A 27,111-nucleotide genomic window follows, 5' to 3' on the forward strand; every position below is an offset into this window, starting at 1 on the left:
TTCATAATGGAATGCTTCGATGTGTGCAATGAATGCTATTGTATGACAGCGTAGCTATACGTAAGTATAAACAAAAAATAAAGCCGATGTAAAATTAGTGATTGGCCACCACAAGGCGCGCAATTTAATTTCGACCAATCAAAGCGTTTTGTCACTGACATTGTCAGTCGTGTGTTTATAAGTACGAACGAACACGAAGTTCCCTACGTAATAAGCGCTGAAATCGTGTGCTCGTTTATAATAAATACATACTCGGTGAGTTTTATTATTTTTTATAATGATAAAGTAATGTTATTTGTATCCGAAAAAGTACGAACATCATTAATATTTTGCTAGCTCAGTAATGTGGTTTATATGGTATTTTTAGTATTACATTCTAATTTTATAAGCAAATGGCTGCCGAGTGCCGAAGTAAAGTGACACTATACATAACACAGGCCACAGTTCGGTATCAGTAGTTGGTGAGTAGCTATAGCAATACATCGTGTAGATCTACGTCATGTAATAGATACACAACTTGACTGAATCTTAAATTTCGGTTTTTGTATTTAATATTTTGTATACATATAATTTATGTTATGAAATATTGTAGATTTGAAAGTTCCACATTATTTACTGTTTTGTTTTGAATTTTTTATTAATCTAGATTTTGAACAGCTTAACACCGGGTAAAAGCCCCCTATAGTTGTACATATATATATGTATTTATTTTTTCTAAATTTTTTTGTTATGCCTTGCATTATTAAACATTATTTACCTTTACTTTATGTGAGGGATAAAAAGACGGAAAAAAAGTATTGTTTTTTATCTCTAATCACAAAAAAACCTTTCGTGTCAAACTGCAATACACTTTTTTTAGGAAAAATTAGGAGAAACTATAATGGCATAGCTCGTACGTATTGTTAATAAGTATATTATTTTTAAAAAATGCAGAAGGCCTATAAAAAGCAGCATTTCTCGCAACTACCTCCAGCGCTGCGGCCTGCGAGAAATGCTGCTCATACAATTACATAAAATCTTAGTGTTTTTATGGAATTGTATGATGGTATGAACGATAACATCAAGAGGTCGACTAAATAGGTTCTGTGACTGTTTTAATAAGGTAAAAAAAAAATCGAAATAAATAATAATAGTATTTCTTATTTTTAATTATTATGCTTATGTTTAATTCATATTTTCAATAATTACATTGTCTAATATGATAATGCATGATGAGACTACCTGTAAGTAGTAGAACTTTTGGCATGATAATTTTGAAATGTAGTTTTTTATTTTTTATTTTGGATGTGATATTGTATCTACTGTTGGTTGTCCTAATGAAAATAAAATGAATAAATAAAATAAATAATGGAAGCACAATGATCATATTATGAAATAAAGTAAACATTTGACGTTGGACGACGCTTTTTGACTTATTTCATAGAATCCGATATCTTTTATCCTTGCCAATCCTTAAACAAAAAAAAATAAATTGCACTACTCTAACAGTTATATTACCTTACATTTTACACGTTTACGCATTGCGAGGTACGTACGTACGTACGTACGTAACGTTAGTTTTTCCTATTTTTAAACTACGAAATGCCTTTCAACACTTCAAAAAACATCATATTTAATAGGATTTTACGTTACATCAGACGCTGGATATTATATTATGTTAAATGTAATGATTTATAATCCATTTCATTCGTTAAATTATACTAATTATATTTTTCTATTAATATATTGTAATAAAAAAATATATTTTTTTAAATATTATGAGACATTTTATTCGCCGAATTCTTTGTTCCGTAATATTTTTAACGAATATTTGGCAATAACGGCAATTGATAACAAAAATACAACCTATTGTAAAAATAATACAATATTGACCCTTATTTCTTTTTATTCAATAAAAATATGATATAAAATAATCATCTGGGCATTCGTTTAGGATCTATATTTTCTCGCTGGATTATACGGTAGCTTTGATCGGAGGGGCGAGTGGAAAAGGATGTTTTTTGTTACCAGACCTATCCTAGTTTTTTATAGAGATAGATAGGAACAACTATAGCAATCCCATATTATTTTAATGATATATACTGTGATATATACTCGCACAATCAGTAAAAAATCAAGCAATCTATACGCCTGTAATGTAATAGTATATCATACCGCTCTCACGTTCTTTTAAGGTTCCGTACCCAAACGGAATAATATATATTAAATTAAATATTTATTTAATCCTAAAAACAAAAATAAATATTTAGGTCGGGCCTCCCATACAACAGACATGATTTATTTGCCGTTTTCATAGAATAGTATCCCTTCGTGCGCGAGTCCGACTCGCACTGGGCCGGTTTTTTTTGTATTTGTTCAATCCAATATTTTGTAATAACTCCAAAACTCTAAATAATAAATATTATTTTTTATTAAAATACACTCGAAACAATGTGTTTATTGTACTATTCTTTTAAAAGATTAAAGTAACTACGAATTGTTTTTCTTTAGACATTTTGGATATCTACAATTTTTCCATTCAAAGTTTTCGTCTGTCTCTTATAGTTTTTGGCAGCGTTTGCTGGGAAAACGCCCGGATTGTCAATTTTATCTCTGAATACTTTGGTATTATATGTTATTTTTCAAAAAAAAAAAGCATAATCTCAATGTGCTGTGTATAAAACTACAGACGATCTTTAAATTTTAATACATATAGAATTCGTAGTTTTTGCGTGAATTTAAAAACATACTTACGTCTATAATATTAGTATGATGATTGAAAGATATCACCCGTTGATTAAATATTGCGTACAATATTTCAAAGATATGTGGGTCACCTAGCTATTTAAAAGGTCTGACCTTAAATTCTTAAAAATAAGGAGACTGCTTAGTTTAAGTGTTTGCTTGGTGGTAGCTTTACTTTAAATAGTTTGTTAAATGACGATTCAAAAGTGCTTGTAAAAGCCTACTTGTATAAAGTATATTTTGATTTTGAGCAGGGCGATTGCCTCCGCATACTGTGAACTCATATTTATGTCTTACAAACCTAACCTCACATAAGATTGAATTGCTCCTACATTCGCCGCTGCGATAAATTAAATACCGTAAATACCACGCTTTTTGTGTTATAGAAACACTAGGGATATGGCTGGCATGCCACTTAGAGTGGACACTAAAGAAATATCGTTTACAAATCAAATCAAAATACAAGTAGGCTGAAGAAGGCCTTTTGAATCATGGTATTGACATTTTCGTTGCGTATTTTGACAAATAAATATAAAAATAAAACTTTTAACCGCAAAAACAATTACAGGTGAGTTGAGTATCCCAGTCGTTTTTAAATATTGAGAATAATAATTGATTATATTGTGTACATATTAGAAACAAAAGTTTTATTTTTCAAATTCTTGTATGTACTTGATTCAAAATAATATACCTTAAGTTGATAATTAATTAATAAACAAACTATGGTTTGATTACAATATCAGCGAAATTTCGTATAATCGTAATAAATATTGTTGTAAAAAATTGTATTTACAAGAACTACAATATTTACCATTTTTGGTCAAAAGTTGGATTTTATTAAGCAAATTCCACCTTTTATTTTTATTTTTGGCTGCTAATGGGCGCCCGGCTCATCGATATAATTTATAATCAAGTAAAGGCAATTCGTATTTAACGAATTTAAAGAATATACAGTATACGCTCCACGCGCAAACAAGTGCAAACAGGAGCAAGTCGCATTAAAATAATATAATCCCGGCCAAATGCTGTTTTAAATAAATAGTGGTGGTTAACACAATGGCGAAAATAGTTCACAATTTTAATTTAGTAGTGCTTTAGTGATCCCTTGTAAGGTTATAAGGCTAATGGAATTCCTGTTGAGAGTTTGCAATTTAAGCCATTATTTTTAATAATCCGATTGTGATAGCACAATCGGATATGTATAGACATATGTTTAGACATAAACGAAAAAATACCGATTTCTACCGATTCTTTATAAATTCAAATGAAATAATAAATAGGCTGAAACTTTTTGGAAGAAAAATGTCTATAGAAAATCCGAAACTGCGTGTATTATCTCCAATAAACCAAATTATAATAATAAGTCTCGATAAAATAGATTTTCTTCTACAGTAATAGAAACTATAATTGGATTTATCCTTATAAAAAAACCGTAATAATTTTAAACACGGAGTTAAATACTTAAATGCCGTTAATACCGACCCAGCAGGTTTAGAGATACGAGATATTTGTGTATGAACAGATGAGAACAAAAAGTATCGGGACGTTCGGTAAAAAGTACATCAGTACGTACCTACAGAATGACAAAATTTTTATATCTTATAAACGAATAGATTTCTCCATACTATTTGTGCAGTGTTTATTTTAGTTATGTTACCGTATGAAATTGGTACGAGTATTATATCATAATTATGAATAGAAGTGTATGCTTTTAAAATATATATGTACTTAACTATTCATTATAATATCGTTCCTTACAACATTCTTATCATGTTAATTAGTAAGTAATTTAATGTTATATAAAAAGTACATAATTACTTAATCGCTAACATTTAAAGAGGTTAATTTGATGTATAACATAAACAATAACATTTTACTGTGTTTTTTTTTATGAAAACTACATACGTGCGCTAGTTTCTTTTAACATTATTCAAAATTAACTAGGTTCTTAATCAATTTTAATTTTGTATTTAATATTTGTGGGACATTAACCTTGTAAATTGTTTATATGATTTAGTAACCGTTTAATTAAGCCAGTATAATATATGCTAGAAAAAATATTTTATTATATTTGAAAACAGCCAAAATCCGTTGTTTTCATAATACATTGAAATACAAAACTAATGTTTTTATAACATCAAAATAATTTTGGTATGGACGTATGGAGAGAGTACGAAGCAGCGCTAATCGCCTTATTGACCGGTTGCTGGACGAGCTTGTTGCCACTTCGTGCAAGTTCGGTCTCTCTTCGCTTAAGTTTCCAAAACGTCCGCTGCGCGTTGAGGGCACCACTGTGCACTTGTTTAGCGTCCTACTATGCGACGTTGCCAAATGTATTGACTTAAATACGAACGAAGACAAAACGTACGCGCGTGGAGTGAAACTTTTGAGCCGGCAGCTTTTTAATTCAGTGAACTTAAAGTGTTTTCAATAGTTACATATTATAATTCGAAACAGAATGAATTATAACTTATAAAGAAATAGGTTTTTTGTGATGAAAACGGATTTTGTGTCGAATACATAAGTGTTTCATTAAAAACAGTATTACAAGAGCTAAGAAAAGACAATAAAGCAAGAGCTTTATCTCGTTACAACTAATTATTACAAAGGATATGGTTTCAAAAACATTACAAAACAAAGAATAATTTAAGGCAGCTGAAGCGGAATAAAGAAACTGGTTAGCCGAAAGCGGCGATTGTGATATGGGGGAACGGGGCGCAACGGGGGGCGCTTGGGGTGCGCGCGACGATGCCTCGTGGTGGCCGGGTGGCTCTGGTGAATTACAGCACCAACAACAATTAAATGAAGAAATTGCGAGAAGTACAGCTACTGTCACCCATCAATTATATTCATACAAAATGACGGGCGGTTTTTCAAACACTGGTGGCAATAGTACATCGTCCCCAGGTTTTGACTATCGTTTAATGACTGGTACCAATAATAGGGAAGAATCTCCCCAACAACCTTGGTGGTACGCTTCAGGATCGGTAGATTCCCAACAAACTTCTTCGCCTACGGTATATTATGAAGTTTATTATATTTAGTAATTAATAACACATGGTTCAATAGCTACGAAAGTCGTCACACATAAAAAAAATTGATAAACACAACAATACTATAATATAACAACGTATTTAAAATAACATAACCAAAAAGCATGTATTTTGTCATTAATCACTAATGGTGCAGCATACTTTTTGGAGAATAGTTTTTTTTCTTTGTCTATGGCTGTTTCAAAAATATTAAAAAAAACAGCGCGTATTTTAGATATTTCTAATTATAAATTAAATTACAATTTTATAAAAATAAAATGTCCTGCGTTATATGTTTATTAAAAGCAGAAAATTGTTTTTTCCATTTTTAAAATGTGGCAATTTAGTGAATATAATAAAGAATTCCTCTCAATTCCCATCCACTTTTTACAATTTCTGTCAAAAATGAAATTTATACCTTTTAATTAATTTCGAGTATTTTCCATTGTAACATACCAATTCGAAATAAAAAAAAAATGTTTTTTGAATCAATATATAAGCTTACATTTTCAATTTAATTTCACATAGATGAATCTAATAATAAACAAAAAATACTTTTATAAAATGTGTCTGAGGTCGACGTAAATATATATTTTTTTATATTTTTTGTATTGTTATTAGCCTTGAGAAAATGCCAGTGAGATAATTCTTAAAGTAGTATAGTATTTATTATTATTCATTTTAAGATTACGTGTATAATCTTAGCTTTATAATATTAAATAATAAGACATAATAAGTTTAGCATTAGAGATTTTATAGTTTTGCAATCTGTTCTGACAAATAAATTATCTTTTAAATTCAACCAAACATTTTTATGAATAACATAGTATTAGCATTATTTCAGTAGTCAAACTATCAATAACTTCTTGTTCTATTGTAATTTCGAAGTATTTAATACTTATCAATTATATCTATTCAGATTTTAAGACACTTAGCTCTACTCTAGTTCAATTTTTTTTTTATTTGTGAAGTGTTATATAACATATCAACTACTCAAATTACATAACTTTATTAGATATAAACATAATAACTGCATATTATAGTACCAAAAAATAAATTATATGTGAATTTATGAAATTAAATAATTTAACCATTTAATGAAAAACATTTTTTTAGATAGTTTTTTTATGAGCTTGATGATTATTATTAATTATATACAATTACATGGCACTTACAGATGATACTTTTAAATAATGTTCTATTAGTGTAATGAATACATGCAATTTTATTTTATATTTTTTATAAAACTTAGTTATTTTTGAAATTGAGTGCAATAAACTTTTTATTTATTTATCTTTATCTAGGTAAAATATATAAGAGATTTCCCATGTAATACAAATTTTTAAATGTAGGATTTTAAATGCACAACAGCAATGCAAAAAAGTTATCGAGCACATCATAATAAAAAGTTACATTACTATGTCATGATGTGTAACATCTTTTTTTATTTAATATTAATAATATTCGTTAAATAAAATATATAAACAACAGTCATATATTTGCATTGATGTAGATTTTTTAATAGACGAAAAAGAGAACTAATTTTTTCAAATATATTATAAAATAGCAAGTTTAATTTAACCAGTCTTCAGCATTACTCAGTGAACTAATTTGACGAGACTAAGACTAAGAGAAAAACTCCTGAGAAAGATATAGCAATAATATCAAATTCCAACAGAATCATCAGTAATGATTCCATTAAAAATATTCTTTTTATAAATAAATTTGCACATCATATTTTTCAATCGATCATAATAATATAAAGAACAGTGATGCATAGTCACAAATCACGATATTGACTTATTTAAGCTAGATAGGCAGACTGGTGAACACTTTTCAGTCACAAGGACATTTTTTGGGGCCTCTGAATTGATATAGTAGTAGAAACAACATTTCAAACCAAAATATAATAAAATAATATTTAAGTTTTATAAAAAAATAAAAAAAAATACATTAAAAAGAAAACAAACTAACTTCTATAAAATAATGAGATTAGATCTCAGTGGTAAGAAGGTTTTTAAGGGCATTCATTGAGTTGGGGTCCCTGACATTCTAGCATAATAATAATAAGAAAATTATAGATAGTTTTAATACAGAACTATTTTCTTAAATGAGTAAATCTATTTTAAATGTAATTATTTTTTATGTAAATTATTATTGTGTTATATATATGTATATTATCATAAAACCTAATCAACTCAATTTTAAAGTTTCCTTTTGATTGGGTCATAATAAGACGGCCCCTTAGGCTATGTATTCATTAGGTGCACACTGCCCTTAAACAACAAGTATGTAATTACACACACAACAACTTAGTTCCCAGGGTTGCTGAGGCATTGGCGACATAAACAGTGGTTAATATTTCTAACAGCGCTTATGTCTGTGGGTCACCATGTAACTTTATGTGGTTCATTCGCTAGTCACTGTTGTACATTAAAAAATATATAAAGAAAAAAATATGCATATTTAAATCAATATAAAATTATGGATGGTATACTGAGTCATTAAATGTTAACTTATTAATATAAATCATAAATAATAAATATTTCAGCTAATATTTTTTCTAATTGAAATTGATTGTTGTTATATTATATGTATAATAGATTTTTTTATTTATGTATATGTATTTGTTTACAGACTTTTAATGACTCGCTTTATTTATTTATAATTATATATATTTGTTGATCAGTTATAATTAAGTAATTGGAGTGTTATTATTACAATAAATTTTCTGATAAAATAATGTGGTTGTCCACAGCCATTTTGATATTTTGTGGTAAAGATAATGTTTTTTTAAGAAAAAAGTATACATGACATTGTATATATTTGAATGCAAATAATAATGACTGTGTTTAACTAGTAGAAGTAGGTGAATATATAATTTTTTATTTATATTATTATAGAGCTATTCACTCAAAATATACCGATAGATCCAAGGTTTAAGCTTAGTGATGATTAGATAGATGTTTTTGTTATATCAATTCACTTTACTATATGCTTGACTGACGGGGAAAATAGAAAAATAATTAATTCCTTAAAACCAGTGTTGAAAGTACTTTTCTTAAATATAAATGTATAAAATATTTATACATATATTTTTATTTATGTCAATTAAATAAATTTAGAGTATTTAAATGTAAAATTATATTTTGATTATGCCGCTTTGTCTTGCTAAGTTATTATTTATTATTTTAGGGGCAAAACCAATCAAGTCCTGATTCTGATCAAAGCAACCAGCAAGCCAACGGTATTCAACAAAACCATCAACAAGCTTTACAACAACAAGCTCAAGAGCAACATCAAATCCAACAAAATCAATTACAACAACAGCTGCAACAACAGCAGCAGCAACAGCAAAGCTTGCAGCAAGCCTTACAGCAGCAAAATCAAAATTTACAACAGTCTCTACAACAACAACAACAAAATCAACAGCAAACTTTACAACAAATGCTGCAGCAACAACAACAACAGCAGCAGCAGCAACAGGTTGACCAACAGAACAATCAACAAAGTTTGCAATTACAAGTGAGTCAAGCACAGGCTCAGGCAATTGTGCAAGCGCAGGCAGCACTGCAGCAACAAGTAGCTCAATCATTGCAACAACAGCAGCAAAGTCTGCAGGAACAAATACAAGTGGCTCAGCAACAACAAATACAGGCTGCACTTCAGAGGCAATCTGCTACCTTGCAGGTGAGAAATAAAGTTTAAAATACATTAAAGGTTAAATTTTTATTTAATTTGAAGTTTTATTAATTATTTTCTGTGTTAATACTAATGGTAATTTTTCATCACGTTTTAATAAAGTGACACACCAGTCATTGAAATCCATAAAAAGATATTTAAATAATCAAAATTGTCGTAGGAATTACAGCAACAAGCGCAACAGCAGGCTCTGTTAGCTCAAGCCACCAACAAGGGCAGGATGCCTCGGGCGCGGGCGAACAACAAGCCGCGCGGCCGGATGACCGCCTACGCCTTCTTCGTCCAGACCTGCCGCGAAGAGCATAAGAAGAAACATCCCGAAGAGAACGTTATTTTTGCCGCGTTCTCTAAGAAATGTGCTGAGAGGTGGAATGTGAGTAAAGATGAAGTATTATTGGTATATTTTTTTTTTGAGTCAATTTTCAATAATTATTAAAAACTTAAATCTGCGTAGATACTTTTTAGACACAAAAGCAGGTAGTGGTAACTGAGCTAGAAATAAGAAAGGATACGATACCAAAACACTCCAATCGAAGGAGTATTTACATATTCCTTGTGATTTTAGAGTTCTGATGTATTAGGCACTACAATCAGTACTTGATTAATGCCTTTATAATATACAACGAAGTTTTAACTTAATTACTTATATCCACGTTCATTTTACAACTTTGCCGAAATTCATAACGCCATTTTTACGAATCCATAATTAATACCATAGATTATTCTAGATCATGACCAATTATATTGGGTAAATTCAGTGTCAATATTGTTTACTTTTTTGGAGAGAGTAAAATTTTAATTAAAAGGCGTGTTTTACCAAGACAATGCTTTTGTAAAAAATGTTAAGTTGCCATAGCTGTCATCCGAGTCCATAGACTTAATTATTTCTTAATAACAGTGGCAAAAATTTAAAGGCTATAAGTAAGGTGATAATATGTGTAGAGGAATTTTGGGACGGCCATTTTTAGGGGTATTCAAGGCTTAGAATTAAATTCATAGCAGCTCAAACGCCAAATGTCTACTAAAATTACAACGTCCTTTTTGGCCGTTAGCAGTAAAAATTTTTACAACCTAAAAAATCTACATTTAGAGAATATTTAAATAGGTAGAGTTTTACACTTGTATAATAAATGATTATATATTTCCATTCTAAAAATATCTAATTGTGTATGCTATTAAATTCCCATCATAAAGAAAAAATCAATGCGTACCTATATAATATAATACTTAGCTATTGTTCATTTGCTTTGATGCGTTTACGAAAATAAAAAAGTATATTAATAAATCCTTATACTTTTTTATATACACTTTTTTGAGTTTTATACTCACACAAAACAAACAACATTCGGAGGTTTTTTTTTGCAATTTAGACTTAGAAATAATACTTTTATATTTTCTGAATGTATATCAATATCTTTATATAGTATCTTTATATAGTAGATCTTAACTAGTAAAACGGAATAATCATATATTGCCGTCGTTTTTTTTTGTTTTCATCTATGATAGTATTTGTCATCTATGAAATTGTATTTCTTGCAGTATTTTACTTTGTAGTAGGGCGTTGTAGTGTAGTTTTACGGACCATAACACTTGGCGCCCAGTAGCGTTTAAGCGGTTTTCTAAAATAATTATAACTTCAACATTAACTTATGTCTACCGTAACTGTTATCATAACTTTTGTATCACCTTTATTCATTTAAATAAATCGGATTCTCTCAGACAATGTCAGAGAAGGAGAAGCAGAGGTTCCACGAGATGGCGGAACAAGACAAGAAGCGGTACGACCTGCAGATGCAGAACTACGTGCCGCCCAAGGACGTGAAGGTGCGCGGGCGCAAGCGGGCGCAGGTCAAGGACCCCAACGCGCCCAAACGATCGCTGTGAGTTATGGTCGTGTTTTTTTCATATTTTACATAGGAAATAGGAAACTTTTGAATTATGTTCCCAGTAAAAATAATTGAATATTCATAAATAAAAATATAGATTCTTTGTACTTGGATAAACGAATATTTATGTATACCAAAACCATCACATCAAAATTAAAATCGATGCTGAAGCAGTACACTTGATATTGAGTCAAAGGAAAAAAAATTTGCTACCGATTTGAACCAGAAAATACCTGAAAAACCTGGGTGTTATTTTCATTATGTTTTATAATTGCAAATAATTTCTCAAAGATTTGTTCTCCTGGTTCTATTCAAGTAGTTTAAAAAGGGTATCTGAAAAGAAACAAATATGCATAAATTAATTAACAACAGAGGTGGTTGAAGCATTTTCTGGAATTTTATCGTAAAAATGAAAGAGTTACAGGCAATGTTATAATGAGTAGTTTTTTAATTATTCATAAAAATCTACAGGTCAGCGTTCTTCTGGTTCTGTAACCATGAACGTTCAAAAGTGAAAGCCAACAATCCGGAATACACGATGGGAGATATCGCAAAAGAGCTCGGCAAACGCTGGGCGGCTGCAGACCCTGACACCAAGTCCAAGTATGAAGCACTCAGCGAGCAGGACAAGGCGAGGTATGACAGGGTAAGTAACTATCGCAACATGTTGAAACAGTGAAGTTAGCTCCATAAATCTCCGCAGGTACCATCAACAAAAAGCGATTACCACATACTTGATACAAAATTAGATATACAATTATAACCATAGATACTAATGATAAAAAAATATACTATATTAAGTATAAGTAAAAATCATGTCAATAGTTTATATATTATATGTATTTAAAGTTGAACCTTCAGGTATCTAGTATGAGCTAATTAACAGTGCTTCCCTTGTGTACATGTATCAGTGCGGAGTTGTTGCAGATATCTCATAAGTATACAAAATGAAAGAATCACTAGGAAAATTGGTAAATTTCATTAGATATAAAAAAAAACTCATATATAAAATAGAATATAAAATGATAACGAAAAGAGTATCTTACTTCTTGAAATGTATTTGAAATGTATCCTCATAGGATAAGGATTTATACAAAAAAAAAACAAATTGATCAATCAAGATAACCTCCTCATTTTCAAGTCACTTAAAAACACTTTAAAATACGGTGGTTCGGTCTTAATCAAGAGTAGTAATAATTACTATTAAAATAGTAAATAATGATGAAACAGCTACAATTTTAAATTTCATATATTTGTTTTTAGGAAATGACCGCCTACAAAAAAGGACCTCTAGCACTAGTCCAGCAACAACAGCAGCCGGAACCGGAGGAAGAAGTGGGTGATTTTGAAGCTGATGATGAGTACAAGTAAATAAGATATTGTTATTATATGTAAAAGCCCTGTTATATTTAGAGATCATGTGGCAGGACCAACTGAAAGTTTGCTTGACGAAATGTATGAAGCAGAGTTTAAATTAGGTTCTACTCTTGTTATATGTCTGGTAACCAGTTCGTCTGTCACATATAATTATGCGACAGGTTGCATCATAGACAAGAAGACATTAGGTTTTTTTTTAAATACGGGTCCACCTGTTTTAATTTTAGAACTGACAAAATTCCTAATTTAAAATAATAAATTAACAGATAAATTGTTTTAGGTTTATATTTTAAGGGTGATAGCAGGTGATGCCCAAGTATTAGTATATCATTTTTTTTTAAATATTGTGTCCTCGTAATATTTTATTGGATTTTTGTATGAATGAAATATCTCGAATAATAACATTTCATATGATTCTCTAATAGAGATCTGATTTCTTGAAGATTATTGTTTGGAACAGTTGTAATCTGTCGAAATAATATGGTTGTGCCGATTTTTAAACTGATATATTTGATGTTTTATATTACGTCACAATTATGATTTTGTAGTGGGAGTATGATATCACACTTTACTTCCAACAATAGCTTTATTGTTATACTAAATTAAAATATATATTTTTCTATTACTAGGTGCTTTTATTACTAAAATCGTTTATAATTTACTACTTTCAAAATTTAATTATTAACCTGGAGTAGTTGTTACCTTGGGCTTCAATTTTTGACATTTGGTAAAGGGTGCTTGTGGTGTACTATCGAAATACAATAACTGACTGGCGAATTTATTTAAATTCGTTCCGAAAGAGACATCATAAAGCGAGCCCATTATAAGCTAGTGATTTAAATTTTAAAAATCAATAAAAAAAATGGTTTTGGATTAAGCATATTTTATTTGGTAAATAAATAAAAGATTTATTACAGTAATTCTATTGGATTAATAATACTAAAATTATTTTTGAAATACATACGACTGCATCTTGTTTTGGCCCAGTATGATAAACCTCAATAATTTAACTACAATTTTAGATGTTTGTTTGCGTATAAATGATTATATAGACCTTGTGTAATATATGATTATTATTATAAAAATATAAGCGACAAGTGTGATATGATACAAAAGCTCTTTAAAAACTCATTATTTCATGGTATTAGTCATTTGAATTATATAATAATATTTTAAATGTTGAGAATAATATTCTCGCTGATCATGAACCTTGAAGTATTGTGGTGTTACCATCCTTAATGTGTAATAAAGTGATGTTGCCTTATATTTTCGACGTGGCAATACATAGTTTTAGTCTGATCAAAATGTTAGTCATTTGAGGTTACGTAAGTAATTATAAGCAGTTCTCAAGTGAAAAATAAACTATGATCTAAGGAATGCACGAGTGAATAATAATTTGTAACATGTATCTTTAAACTGTACATAGTTAATTAGTTACCTAGATAATTTACATTTCTTTATATTTTTAGGTTGTTATGGTTAAATTTTTAATATGTTTGAAGAAAATTATAAATATCACATAGGAGATTTATAAAGCGATGTTTATTTTTAACTAAATTCGTTTTATGTATTAATAATGTTTGTTTTATATGAAAAAAAAAAAATGAAATAAAATTAAATAAACAAGTGTACATAAAGAACTGCAAGAACGTGATAGTACTTAAATTTTAAGTGTAATTGATTAAAGTATTGTATATATAGCGTAGACGTACCTCAAGACACGTCTTACCATATTAATAATTTGATTGTTATTTTTTGTCGTATCGACGTTACCACATCCGATAGAGATGTTTGGGGACAAAATTACATTTAAAAACTTTAGAAAAGTTGAATTAATATAAAAATATAAACATCGATTTTTCTCTCCGTATATATAAGATCGGCCTTTACTATAAATAGTGTCTCAGATGAGTGGTTTAATGATGCTGTCTTCTTCCTTCGAATATCAAATTTATGATAAAGATGAAGAGTAAACAGGTTTTTTTTTTAATTAAAAAAAAACGAATTTGATCTGCATGTTTGTAACGTTAGACCGCAGCAAGTGTTGCCATGCACCAACATGTTTAAAAAATATATAAAATTACGAGAAACATAAAACATGAAAAATTGAAGATGTGCTATTTTGTCCCCCACTTGCTCTATTGTGACGTCTCGCGACAAGATGGCGTGGTCTAGTTATGTTTGGCGAATGTTTTAGTAACTGAGGAATTGTGGAGAAATTACGAAAAACTCTTGAAACTTTTATAAATTAAAATTTGTATATATTTTGTTTATAATAACGAAGTCTTTATATAAAATTTATTTTAATTTATAAAATATTAAAACAAAACATTAAGTGAAAATTCAAGGAAACTCAATTCTTGTTAATAATCTCATATTAGCTTTAGCTATATTAAACTTCCGTCGATTTTTTTTCTTTTGGAGATTATAGCACAAAGACTAAAGTAATGAAAAGAAAAAAAACGTCTAAAACATAAATTAATTAAATATAGTTTAAATTTTTGATCATTGTCTTATATCAAGGCATATAACATAAGTAAAAAAAAATACGTTAATATGTTAAGCGCTGCACTGTAAAGTGAAGTCATAGACCCATAGAGTTCTATGATTACAACGAAATATTTTGCAATAACATAAAATGAATGTATGTATATGTCAATTGGATCAAAACTGATATTTTTATAAGTATCTATAGAGATTCCTATGTTTTTTATTTTTCAAAGGTAAGATGGTGTTAACTTTTATATATGAGAACAAAAACGTTTAAGGTAAGCGTGTAATGAGGCAACATTGTTTTGAATTTTGTGATCTGTACAAAACAATATAGTAAATCTTTTACACTAAAATTGTTCTTTTATTTGAATCAGAAGACCCTCAATATTTCCTGTCATCCTTGTTAGGAATATAACAGATTCATAAAAAGTAGTAAAATTGTCTGTCCTAATTTTATTGTCTTTGATTAGTGTCTTTTGTATTTGATAGTACGTTAGAAGAGCGTAAGAAGGTCGGAAGGAATTTTATGTCTATTTCTAATTTTATGTCCTAGAAGAGCGAAAGAAATTTTATGTCTTTATTCTTGCAATTTATACGTTTATTGATAATAATACATCCCTCACATACCCTTTTTTAAGATCCTTTCAAACGTGACTTGACCTTTTAATTTCAAAGCGACCATATTTCATTTTAAAATATTAAAGTACGTGAATACAAGCAAATTAATCGCTACTATGATATTTTTCATAGATGTCGAGCTTCTGGTGATTATGTGTATATGTCTCATCGCTTTTTGGTCCCTGAGGCGCCCATCTATTATTGAGCTCCGATTTAAGCAATGAGTCGCTATTCCGCTGCAAAACCAAACTAATGTTCAGAGTTTAAAGTAAAATCGCTGCATCGCTATCAAAACGAGACGACGAAAGATGATCAAGCGGTTTGAGACCATAGGTTTAAATCGAAAAACATTGACATGCATCGCTGAGTGCAACTCTTATGGAGATACTAGGAAAATAAAGTAAACAAGTTTATACGCAGCTGTCGTAATAAACGTTGTTAGAGTCTTGTTGTAATACGTCGTAGAAATCGGGAATTAGTGATACAAATGCGTCGTTGGTGAAGTGGTTTTGATGTGTTATGTCACAACAAAGTGGTTAAATTAGCCATTCAATGAAAATAAATTATAAGTCGCGCTGTTCAACCAGCGGCATGAATAATATCAGTCGATTCATCTTCTGTTCATAGAATAGGGTCATTTGTTTTAGAACCGATGTTTTTAATTGATTGAAAGATCTGATTCTGTTTATTCTTTAATGGTTCTTTAGATTTGAATAGATTGTTTTATTGCAAAAAAAAACATTAATTTTCTTCAAACAATATCAAGTTTTTTGAAAGTCAATCAGAATATGTATTATGATTGCCATTGACCTAGTCCAATCACCACTTTATCTGCATTTAATATAGATAAACTTAAATATAATAAATAAACCAGAATTTACTTACAACAGAATATTTTTTTTTGTCAAGATTTTTTCTTTAAATATATGTACGACTTATGATTAATTGGAAAAATGATTAAGAAAAACACACCTTTAATTTGAAACATCATTTATTTTATAAAAATAAATGTTTTGACGACAAATAGTTTATAATATTCGGGGTCCTTATGAATTTTTACTCTTACGGGAGATCCCATCAGAAATGTTTCAAGACATTGTAAAAAATTCAGTTTTTACAAAAGTTACTTTTTATCTTAAAACATTAACAACGTTACATTTTCACATCTACGTAATTAATTATTCTAATAACGGTCGATCACTTTAATTTTTACATAATAAATATATTGGCGTTTATGAAAATAACTGTTCTAAGTCAGTGGATTTTTTTATTAAATAGCAAAACCCGGGTTTCTATTGTTATAAGACTAAGTCATAGCAGTGTCGTTACACAACACTTCTATCTAAAAGGGCTGAATTAAGATCAATATATAATTTATTTACCTTCATGTTGTAAAGTAAATAAAAAAAATATTATCCCTCTTAAAATCGTTAACATAAAACAATGTAACCCGAGTTTTATTGAAATATCTATGGGTAGAGAAATATCAACTTCTTAAAAAACATATAATTAAAACAGTTTTAAAAATATTTGAAAACAGAATTTTAACATTCCATAATTTGAAATTAAAAGTAGGATGCGCGCGCATTCTTTTTGCAGGCACTTCGCAGTATTGATCATTGTGCTCGGCTGTGAATTTAAGGGAAAATAGCATTTCAATTTTCATTTAACTTTTTTTATTATGGAACATTACCAAATTTTGGAATATCTTTTAGTTGACCATGCATTACTTGGAAATTACTATAAAGATCTTATGTAAGAAATTTATTGTTTTTTTTTCTATTGATTATGTGGGAGATTATCTAATCTTATCCCAACGCCTAAAATAAAGCTTGGGATTAGTTTATCATAACATTGAATACGAAGTTTAACTATTATATTAAAAAAAAAAAAAAACAATCGACTGCTGCAGTACGTTGAAAGTAATTTTACTGTTACAAAATGTAACTAATACATTAAACAGTTAAGTCTTTTCTATAATTCTAGTTGACTTTTATTACACACAAAGAGTATCCGTATACCAGGCTAATGACGAAAAACAATATACTGTGCCACTGCGACTAAACGACTGCGACCGGCGCGACGTGGTTCGTTTTAAATCAGTGTGTATCGCGGCACCGTCACCGCACCGCAGTCGCATTAGCGCAGTATACCTGACGAAAGCTCGTTCCAACATGTCCTACACATTATACAAATATACATAATAAGATTAAATGTCGTTAACTAATATCACGAAAATTAAGCAAATTAAGCCGTTCTACGAGATCACACTAAAAACCTAGTCCGGACATTCACCTCCTGTTCTAATTCAAACGATAAATCCGAAACAAATCTCCAAAGAAAGCGCGTTTCGCTTCGACACGAACGAAATCGAATACCCTGATCTTTAGCAAATAATACAACGTAATGACCGATTTTGGTGTCAGTGTCCTAACGTATTTACACAGCTCAGTCGTCGGGGCTCCGCTACGAGGGGTCGGCCTCGTGCGGGTCGGGCGGCTGCTGCGGGATGTAGTTCCAGCGCGCGCGCACCTCCGCGCCGGCGGCGGGCGCGGCGGGGGCGGCGGCGGCGGGGGAGGGCGAGGCGGGCGCGGCGGGCGCGGCGGCGGCGCGGCGCGCGCGCACGACGGCGAGGTGCCGCTGGATGTAGTGCTCGTGCGGCGCCAGCGCGGCGGCGCGCGCCAGGCACTCCTCCGCCACGCCCAGCTTGCCGCGCTCCACCGCCACCACGCACAGGTTGTGCAGCGCCTGCACGTTGTCCGGCTCCAGCTCGAGGATGCGGCGGTAGCACTGGAACGTTATTTGTCAAGCGTCAGAATGTTTATTCCGTATCAGAGCGTGACTCGTGGGACCTACGGATCGTTAAGAGGCTCCCGCCGGTTCGGAGAGATGTTTATCTTTCAGGCGTTCGAACACTACTCAGGAAATGGTCGGCTAGTGGGAGTCGCAAAGTAATTGTCCAAACATATTTTAATTAACACAAAAGCAGTAATCACTCACGCTTTCGGCTGCATCCAGGTCTTTAACGGAGTTGATGTAAATATCCCCGAGGAGTACTAGTGCCTTCACGTGGTCCGGGTGGTGCCTGACTAGTTGTTTCAGAAACGGTGCAGCTTCTAGCGGCCTTCGCCTGTCGGCCAGGAGCAGGGCCAAGTTGAACAGGGCCGATCTGAAGTCGGGCTTGAGATGCACGGCCGCTCTGAACCACCGCTCGGCGCATTCCGCGTCGCCCTCGTCCATACACACCATGCCGAGGTTAAAGTGTACCCGCTCGTTTGTTGCTGCAATTTTAAAATAGATATTATCGTCGACGTTTTGCATAACTAACTGCTTCACTTAGAGGCATATAACGTATTAGTGCAGTAAATACTCATTTTGCTTTTCAAATCTATTATATACAAACATTTTTAAAATTGTTTTTTTTTTATATAAAATAGGTTTAAAAAGTGATTAATTTTTTTTCTCTTGTTTCGGCAAAGCGCTCCTTACCGCAATGGATATACATTCAGAATTTCTTCCTACATAAACAGGCTTTGATAAGTTATTCTCTTTACACCTAAGCACGTGAATAATTTTATTATGATTGAAAAAAAACTGATAATGATGATGACGATTGATGCTCGCTCCTGAACTCTGCGATTTTGGCCTACGCGTAGTGTTGATCACCGCCGTAGTGCTCATTAATAAATAAAACGCATAACGTATAAATTCACAAATTATAAATTATCTCACCATCTTTGTCAAGTAGTTTTAGTAATCGTTGTCTGGCAAGATGTCTCAAATCTGCTGCTCCTAACTCTTGTAGTAGTATGGCCGAGTTCAAGAGCGCCTGCTCGTGTTCCGGTTCAAGTTCCAATGCTTTGTCCAAGTAAGCGAGAGCTTGGGAGGCTTTACCTTGCTCCAGCAGTACCACACCTAACTAAAAATGAAAATTATGCAATGTTATACTACATAAATGTACGGCACTTTATTTTACCGATTCTTAAGTTTCCTTCTGTAGGATATTTAAAATAATAATTTGTTAATAATTTACTTACGTTATAGTATATGTCCGGGTTACCGCTGTCATAGAGCAAAGCTCTTTCGTATACTTCCTGCGCCTCCTTCGTTCTATTTAATTTAATTAAAATATCTCCTCTATTTATATACGCTTGCGTATAATCAGCTCGCATGCTAATGGCTTGTCGGTATAGCATATCCGCTTCTTCCAACCTGGTTGCATTCTTCGATATCAAATTCGCTAAATTCAGGAAAACGTTTAAATGATTTGGGGCTATTCTTGCTTGGTAGGATTCTCCTGGCTTGGCTTTCGGTAGTAGAGATTTTGCTTTAACATAAGCGTCCTCTGCCTCTTGATATCTACCGAGGTGGTTAAAAGTTCGTCCTACGTTAATGTGAGCTCCGACATCATCTGGTTGTACATTGACCGCTGTTTTAAAGAATTCTAATGCCTCCGCATATTTTCCTTCTGCCTCTAAGGCATGCCCAACATTATTATAGAGCTTGGCGTTGTTTCGATTGACCTGAAATCATATTTTCTTTTTGTTTAAAATCGGTTGAAGTAACTGTCTTTATGATTTATAATTTAAAAAGAGCAAAAAAGTCGTATCACATTATAATGATGTCGTGAATACATAACACAATATTATTACAATTATTATACAATTCTATGATAGCTTGTGAGATGTAAACTTACTACAAAAAAATTGTGTCATAATATAAGCTTAAAATCTTGTAATCATTTTTATTGACTTAACTTGTTAATTTGAATTTATAACTAGCTCTATATAACTAGATAACTCACTTTGAGCCCCGAAGCAAAAATTGAATATTCAGTCTTCCAGTCCCAGTTTCTCACATAAGTTTTGGCACTAAAAGCCATGAGAAGGAATATAAGAGCAGCTGCGGCTAGTTTTGCACGTTTTTTGGCTACCAGTCGCCATCCATGAGCAACCAATAAGCACCACCCCATAGATGGCATATAAAGAACACGCTCGGCCACCACGAAACCCACAGGAAAAAAAAGATTGGAGGCTGGTAGAAATGGCAATACTAGCAGTGCCAATCCCTGGAAAAAATAAATGTGTGTTTGTATAGTATTATAAGATATCTTAATCATATTCAAAATTTAAGCAAGAAGTTTATTGTACCATTGACAAAGCCGAACAGCGTGTCCTCAAAGCGTGTATTGCACCAGCTATCAGAGTCGTAGCCAATGCGAAAGTCGCTAAGTTTCGTGGGTCTCGCCATGACCGGAGTAAAGCAACGGTTCCCATGGTCCAATCACAGCATAGCGCTTCCGGTAGCGTTAGCAGCCAGGCGTTTAGCGCAGGCAGGTAGGCGAAAGTCAAATGTCTGTAAGGTTTAAATGAGGAATTAATATATGTTTATTCAAGTTTAAAATAAGGAGCTTTCCAAGAATTATAGCAAAATTAATATATTCCATGATAATATTGTTTTTCGAAATTCAAATAATTCATTGCAGAAAATTATCTCTCTCTCTGTCAAATCTATAGACTCTTGTCTTAGTCGTCTTGTGTTACTTTAGAAATCGATTTCCATTGTGAAAAATATCAACCAATTTAAATAAAGTAGCATTTTTCTAACCTTGCTGGAGGTAACGCAGCACCAGCAGGATTGTCAAATCTTGTGAAGACGGGCAACTGTGCGCCCATTACATGCAGCCTCGCAGCGAGGAGCGCTAGAGTTGCACAGCATACCGTAGCCACGCGTCGTGCCGCTTCCCCACACGCACATCCCCAACCCCCTTTCCCCCAATATTCGAACCATGATCTTCCAGTGTTGTTGCCGCGGCGCTGGTAAATTAATAATTGTATATATGCACATTGTCGTTTAGATTTGTTGCACTAGTTTCTACAACGGATATATTTATATGTTATGTTAGCATTCCTGCCGTCATTCCACGCGGTTTTGATTCGTTTTGATTTAATACTTAATTAATGTAAATATTTTTTAGGAAGTCCTGAAAATAAATGTCATATACAAATTCAAATACATTCAAAATATACACATTTCCGACTTAATGAGTGGGATGAGGGCAAGCGAATGATATTTAATGTATTGGTATTATTTAAAATAGAAGCTAACATGTATTATAAGGTACATGTACTACTCTTGGACTTCATACATAAAACCACATTATGTTTGAACTTCTGTTTGTTCCGGTACGTTCGAAGTTTCAAACTTCGATCCGTTTGAACATATATATATATTTCAAATCATTAATTAGTATCCTAAGGACGCTATTTAGTTCGGGTACTTTCCTCCAAAGTTTTTGCGCCATTAAATGACGTTTCAATGTCGTTTATTATTTGTTTTCATTATAATTTTTTTCACATTCGAAATAATATTTTTACTACATGACTCTCAGAAAATTAAATGACCTTAAATAATTGTCACACTTTAACTGCATTAAAATTGATTGAAACGATTAAATGTAATTCTTTACTTATTAAGAAATATTTTGGAATAGCATACAACAAAACAAAAAAAAAAAATAGAAGTTAAAATTTCGTTAGAAATAACTAAAGTCGTCTGGAGTGTTTAAAAGTTATAAAAACAAACAACATTAGAGCAACACTTTTTAAAGAAAAAAAAAAACATCTTTACAAGGAATATTAAAAATATTGGTATTTTATTTAAGATTTAACTCTGACAACGTTCGAGCGATTATAATAAAAAAATGATTGAGGTACCTGCCTATACGTATTTTTATGGAGAAGATTTTTATACTATACATTTTATTGTAACTCGCTACTAAATGGTATTTCAACACATCAACAATACCATTTAACCGAATGCAATGGAAAAATGACAAATGGAATATTACAGGAACGGTGAAGCCAGGGTTATGCAAGATTCATAAAAAAGTACATACATCCGATAATGCGTCATTAAAATCAGTTATATATTCGTCGTTGGAAAATATTTTTATGTCTTCTCTTTTTAGCGGCTTATTTTCTCCAACGACCTGTCATATTTTACATACTTTATGTGTCCATATGAACACTTGTATGTTCTTCATAACTACTGAACAAATTGAGGGTATGAAAGCAAATCATTCTATTCTTCCGAATATTTGTACTATTTTATTACAAGAGTAATGGAACTCTTCAATTTATTGAGGTGTACAATTTAGAATGTTTAATTTAAACTATCTATCTATAGTTAGCTTACCTTCTGTGCAACAAATAGTTCATAGACAACGCACACAGCCGTTATAGTGATGCCTTGTTCTTTACACAGCATAGCGATGCCCACGCAAGCTGTACACGCAGCTACGTAGCGCCAATCTGGAGAATAAATATATTACATGTATATTATTTGTATAAATATATACGTTATATCATTATTAATTATATTATACGGAATAATACATAATAAACATTGTTTAAGCTATTAAGTTATATCTCTCTATACGATAATTAAATAGTAACGACTATCGCAGACATTTAATTATATGAATGCTTAAAGTACATAATATATAATTAATTTAACTAATAGGAAGAATGTAACAGAGCGATAAAATAGAAATATTATATATAATATAAGAAATAAAATCAAAAAGGATTGTACTTGTATAATACTTTTAGATTTAGAAGTAATTTTAATAGCGGCCCATATATTCATGTCAGGAAAAATTGAAAAAAATGTTATTTTGGTATATACCAAAATAACATTTTTTTAACAAACACGGTACATATGTACCGTGTGTACATATGTATTTAGTAAAAAGCGGTTATTTTAATCTTACAAACAGACACTCCAATTTTATTATATGGTTGTATAGATTTATGTAAGAAAGTACAAACAAAAGCATCGTTTAAAGGTTTGACTTCATTATTTCAACTACTGTCTCATGCAAAGTTCAAAGTTCTCAAGTATTGGACTTATCACCTACTTAACCGCAGGGCAACGGCGGCCTGAGTAAGGCACGGTCTTTCAATGACACAATAAGAACCTTTAGGCTGTACTTTATGTAAGCAAGTCAAAGAGGGTTGAAAATGTCATGGTGTATGGACTTAGCGGCTTTGTATTAATTTTGGTACAAGCGTAATAGAAACAGCACGCTCTTTGTTAAAGGTGCTCTATGTTAATACATGAAAATCGAAAATGTTTTAGTTATTAATAGCAATAGAAAGACAATGAAGCTCAAAAACTGGTGCCCCAAAAATTGGGCGACTTCCGTCCAAAAAATAAAAAGAGGCAATTGTCGTATCAATAAAAGATTTAGTTAATTAAAATACTGCATAATCTGCTTTAAGAATTTAAAGACAAATTTTTTGGTAACATTGATTGCCTTTCTAAAAAGACCCTTGGTAATTAAGGAGTCATACACTCACGATTAAACTCGACCCAACCTCGGTTAAAATTTTTAACAACATTAAGTAAGATCAGTGCTAGAAGGAAAATGTACGTAGAGTGGGAACTCCCCAAACATTTGCGATTCCATACGAGCTTAACGAAATTACATTCCTGTTACACAGGTAACGTGAAAATTTGGGCAACCTTTGTTAGCTGGGATTTTGGAGAAAGTTTTCGTACTCGACTTCTCATACTTTACAATTTGTCCCCAGAATTAAATTATTTTCAGTATATACTGGATTTGAATACAACTTTCTGGAATGTAGCGTTTGTAATATTCCAATTAGGTCGGTTAAGTCGGTATGCCCGACAATGCACGAATTTATATTTACGAGGGTAAACTTTGGTCTGTTAACATTTTTGGTATGTTTAACATTATTCATTAAAATATGAAAACTCATTACGTAGCCATGGTTACCACAGAGTAGAATAGAGGCACTCATCTTAACCCGTGGATGTCGTAAGACCCGACGTCTGTCGGTAAGGGATTTCTTGTTAAGCGCATATACTAATCGAGAATTTCAGCGTCAACCACCAACAATACTAATAGTAGGAACCAATCCATCAGTAGGATAACAGTCTGCTATTGCTAGACAGTAACGGTTTCGAGCAAGTTTCCGGTCGTAAAATATTAACAAAATATTTTTCTCCACCGCCACCATATTAAAGAGTTAAGAACAAACTAAAATTACGTTGACGAGTCACAAAACTATAGGTCTTTGGATTTTATTGTATTTAAATATATTAATTAAATATAGTTGTAATGGTACCTTCATTAAATCTTTGGTAAATAATCTCCAGCATCAATAAACATTCAGATATAATTTACCCCTATACATATTTTTCTAATTATAAGTTTTAATATTTAGGTATATATTTTAATAATAGACAAAAAAAAAATATTAACACATAATTTTCTTAAATTGCTTACGCTCAGCGTGTAAGTGTCGGGAGGTTATACACCCGTACATGACAGTGGTTAATTACCTGTATATCGTCTCTTGGTTGCTGCCCGCGCGTAGCAGAGAAGTGCGCCCAGGAAAAACAAGGAAGACAGCATTTCAGCTCTGCCCACGACACCTGTCACCTGTGCAAAGAGTTAAGCCGTTTCAGTTTAAACTCAGAACTAAACTTTTATTACTAGATACGCTTTCTGCGTTCCAGGAGTCGTACGAGTTGATACTGCTCGCGAAAAATGTCGTATGTACCCGCATAAATATGTCATTTACAGGAGGGCTGTGAAAGTGATGAACGTTTTATATTTTATATTAATGTTTTTTTTGTTTTGTTACACTTTAAATTACTTTTTAAAGAATCTTATCTGTTAATCACTTGTTCTTATAAGGTTGACTCCATGTTTTAATGTAACAGTGGAGACTTTGTTGGCTTATGTGAGATTTAGTTTGGTAACGAATATTTGTGTATTAAACTATGCTATATGTTTCCCGAAAGTAAATAAATAAATATTCCCAGTACCGTTTCCATGATATAAAAAATAAGTTATTTCAAAAAATTGACAGAATATACTCTTCCAATAAGAACTCGAATAACACTGATGAAATTAAGATGGAATCATCTTGGAGCTATCTTGAATCCAACGTCTAAAGAATCAACAAATTATATTATATATATAGATTTGAGAGACTCATCCTTTTTTGAAATGGGTTAAAACAATATAAAACTTTAGGAAAATAATTTACAAGCAAATGGTATTTCTTTTTAAATTTAAATGGGACTAAAGGGAAGTATCCTCTCAAAAAGAAAAATTCATAAACAATGGAGTTCTTAGGTAACACATAACAAATAAAGAACTCATTTGAGAAGGACGCTCTTAAAAATACGGTCGTCGACTATATTTTGTTTGAAATGGAAACTCAATTTTTGTGTGGGTATGTAGCAATGTTGCAGGATACAGTACCAATAACTAATATAAACCCAGAAACGTTCTAGAATGTTCTGGAGTTCGCAATGAGCGCTATACATAATATTTATTCTAAAAATATTTTCTTCTGGTTATTAAAATTAGCAAAAAGACTTTGGAGCTATATCAAAGAGGAAATAAAAATTTAAGGCAATTTTTAAAACGAATTGACGTAAAACAAAATAGGGGCCTACTTTCGGATTTTCTTGTGAAAAGTTAATGAAATGCCCGCAAAAGCTTACAAATCTCAACCTCTTTGAAATCCGGCTCAATCGGGCTTCGAGTTACTTTTGTAATATTCCCTAGTAATAAGAAGGGTACTGTTGTAAGAGACCATTAAAAATATCTTTAGAAAAGGGACGTCTAAAAAATATAAAAGCGTAAAATAATCAAAATTGTTCGGATGGATCGTATTGGAGACACGGATATAAATCGTATTCGATCTCAAACAAAGGAACTAGTTCCTTTATCTCCGTGCATCTAGATATAAAACTAGTTAAATTAAGAATATAATTCTATAGAATTACATGAAATGAACTTTCATCGATAAATACTTTATGTTTTTTGTAAATATTTTTATCTTTTTGATGTGAATGATCTATTAGAGCGCCTTCGGAGAACGACTCAAAAATATATTTATTTATTTCTACCCCATATTTATTTATTGGTTTTCGTTAATTATTAATTTAAATAACCATTGATTTCGGTGTTTCATATCTGCGGGGCGTCCTGGAAAATAATTCGATAAGGTATTTTTTATAATTGTTAATTGAAAAACCAAAGATCGAATAGAATATTTCTATAAAATTTTATGTTTTGTTATTACAATATTTATATTCTAAAACCAAACAAAACAGGAGGCAAAGTTTGTCATCCCCCCCAATCAACTTCAAGACCTGAAGCTAAATAGGGCAAGTCTATGAACGGCAAACATAGTTAGATCACGAGGCGACGGCAGGCGCCTTAGCTATGT

At 31.6% G+C, this 27,111-nt stretch overlaps 2 protein-coding genes across 4 annotated transcripts in view; one reads left to right on the forward strand and one right to left on the reverse strand.

Moving 5' to 3' along the window:
• Nucleotides 1-134: 134 nt before the first annotated feature.
• On the forward strand, nucleotides 135-15,567 carry Dsp1 (Dorsal switch protein 1). Of its 2 annotated transcripts, none has more exons than XM_064219366.1 (6): nucleotides 135-255; nucleotides 8,952-9,446; nucleotides 9,619-9,831; nucleotides 11,178-11,338; nucleotides 11,816-11,990; nucleotides 12,608-15,567. In XM_064219366.1, exons 2-6 carry the CDS (start codon nucleotides 9,204-9,206, stop codon nucleotides 12,713-12,715), a joined length of 900 nt encoding a protein of 299 aa, XP_064075436.1. In that variant the 5' UTR covers nucleotides 135-255; nucleotides 8,952-9,203; the 3' UTR covers nucleotides 12,716-15,567. The 2 variants fall into 2 exon arrangements, with proteins under 2 accessions (XP_064075436.1, XP_064075433.1); XM_064219363.1 differs by lacking the exon at nucleotides 135-255 and adding an exon at nucleotides 5,049-5,741.
• Nucleotides 15,568-16,805: 1,238 nt separating this feature from the next.
• Nucleotides 16,806-27,111, reverse strand: part of LOC113397287 (protein O-mannosyl-transferase Tmtc3) — a 181,381-nt gene continuing 171,075 nt past the window's right edge. Inside the window, exons 4-13 of one of the 2 annotated variants that reach the window (XM_064217475.1) lie at nucleotides 25,205-25,304; nucleotides 23,030-23,145; nucleotides 21,440-21,648; nucleotides 20,983-21,187; nucleotides 20,637-20,900; nucleotides 19,870-20,355; nucleotides 19,565-19,751; nucleotides 18,833-19,113; nucleotides 18,458-18,622; nucleotides 16,806-18,364 (exon numbers count right to left, since the gene is read on the reverse strand). In XM_064217475.1, coding sequence (XP_064073545.1) covers nucleotides 18,299-18,364; nucleotides 18,458-18,622; nucleotides 18,833-19,113; nucleotides 19,565-19,751; nucleotides 19,870-20,355; nucleotides 20,637-20,900; nucleotides 20,983-21,187; nucleotides 21,440-21,648; nucleotides 23,030-23,145; nucleotides 25,205-25,304 — 2,079 coding nt within the window. In that variant the 3' untranslated portion in view covers nucleotides 16,806-18,298. Of the gene's footprint in view, nucleotides 18,623-18,832; nucleotides 19,114-19,564; nucleotides 19,752-19,869; nucleotides 20,356-20,636; nucleotides 20,901-20,982; nucleotides 21,188-21,439; nucleotides 21,649-23,029; nucleotides 23,146-25,204; nucleotides 25,305-27,111 lie in introns of both variants that reach the window. The other variant, XM_064217472.1, reaches the window with a different exon arrangement.

Source organism: Vanessa tameamea, chromosome 3, assembly GCF_037043105.1.
Source record: "Vanessa tameamea isolate UH-Manoa-2023 chromosome 3, ilVanTame1 primary haplotype, whole genome shotgun sequence".
NCBI classification, from domain to species: Eukaryota; Metazoa; Arthropoda; class Insecta; order Lepidoptera; family Nymphalidae; genus Vanessa; species Vanessa tameamea.

Coding starts and splice junctions, on each gene's coding strand:
- Dsp1 (XM_064219363.1), top strand. CDS start 5,427: ATGGGGGAACGGGGCGCAACGGGGGGCGCTTGGGGTGCGCGCGACGAT. Junction 9,832..11,177: donor AATGTGCTGAGAGGTGGAAT/GTGAGTAAAGAT, acceptor GGATTCTCTCAG/ACAATGTCAGAGAAGGAGAA. Junction 11,339..11,815: donor AACGCGCCCAAACGATCGCT/GTGAGTTATGGT, acceptor AAAAATCTACAG/GTCAGCGTTCTTCTGGTTCT.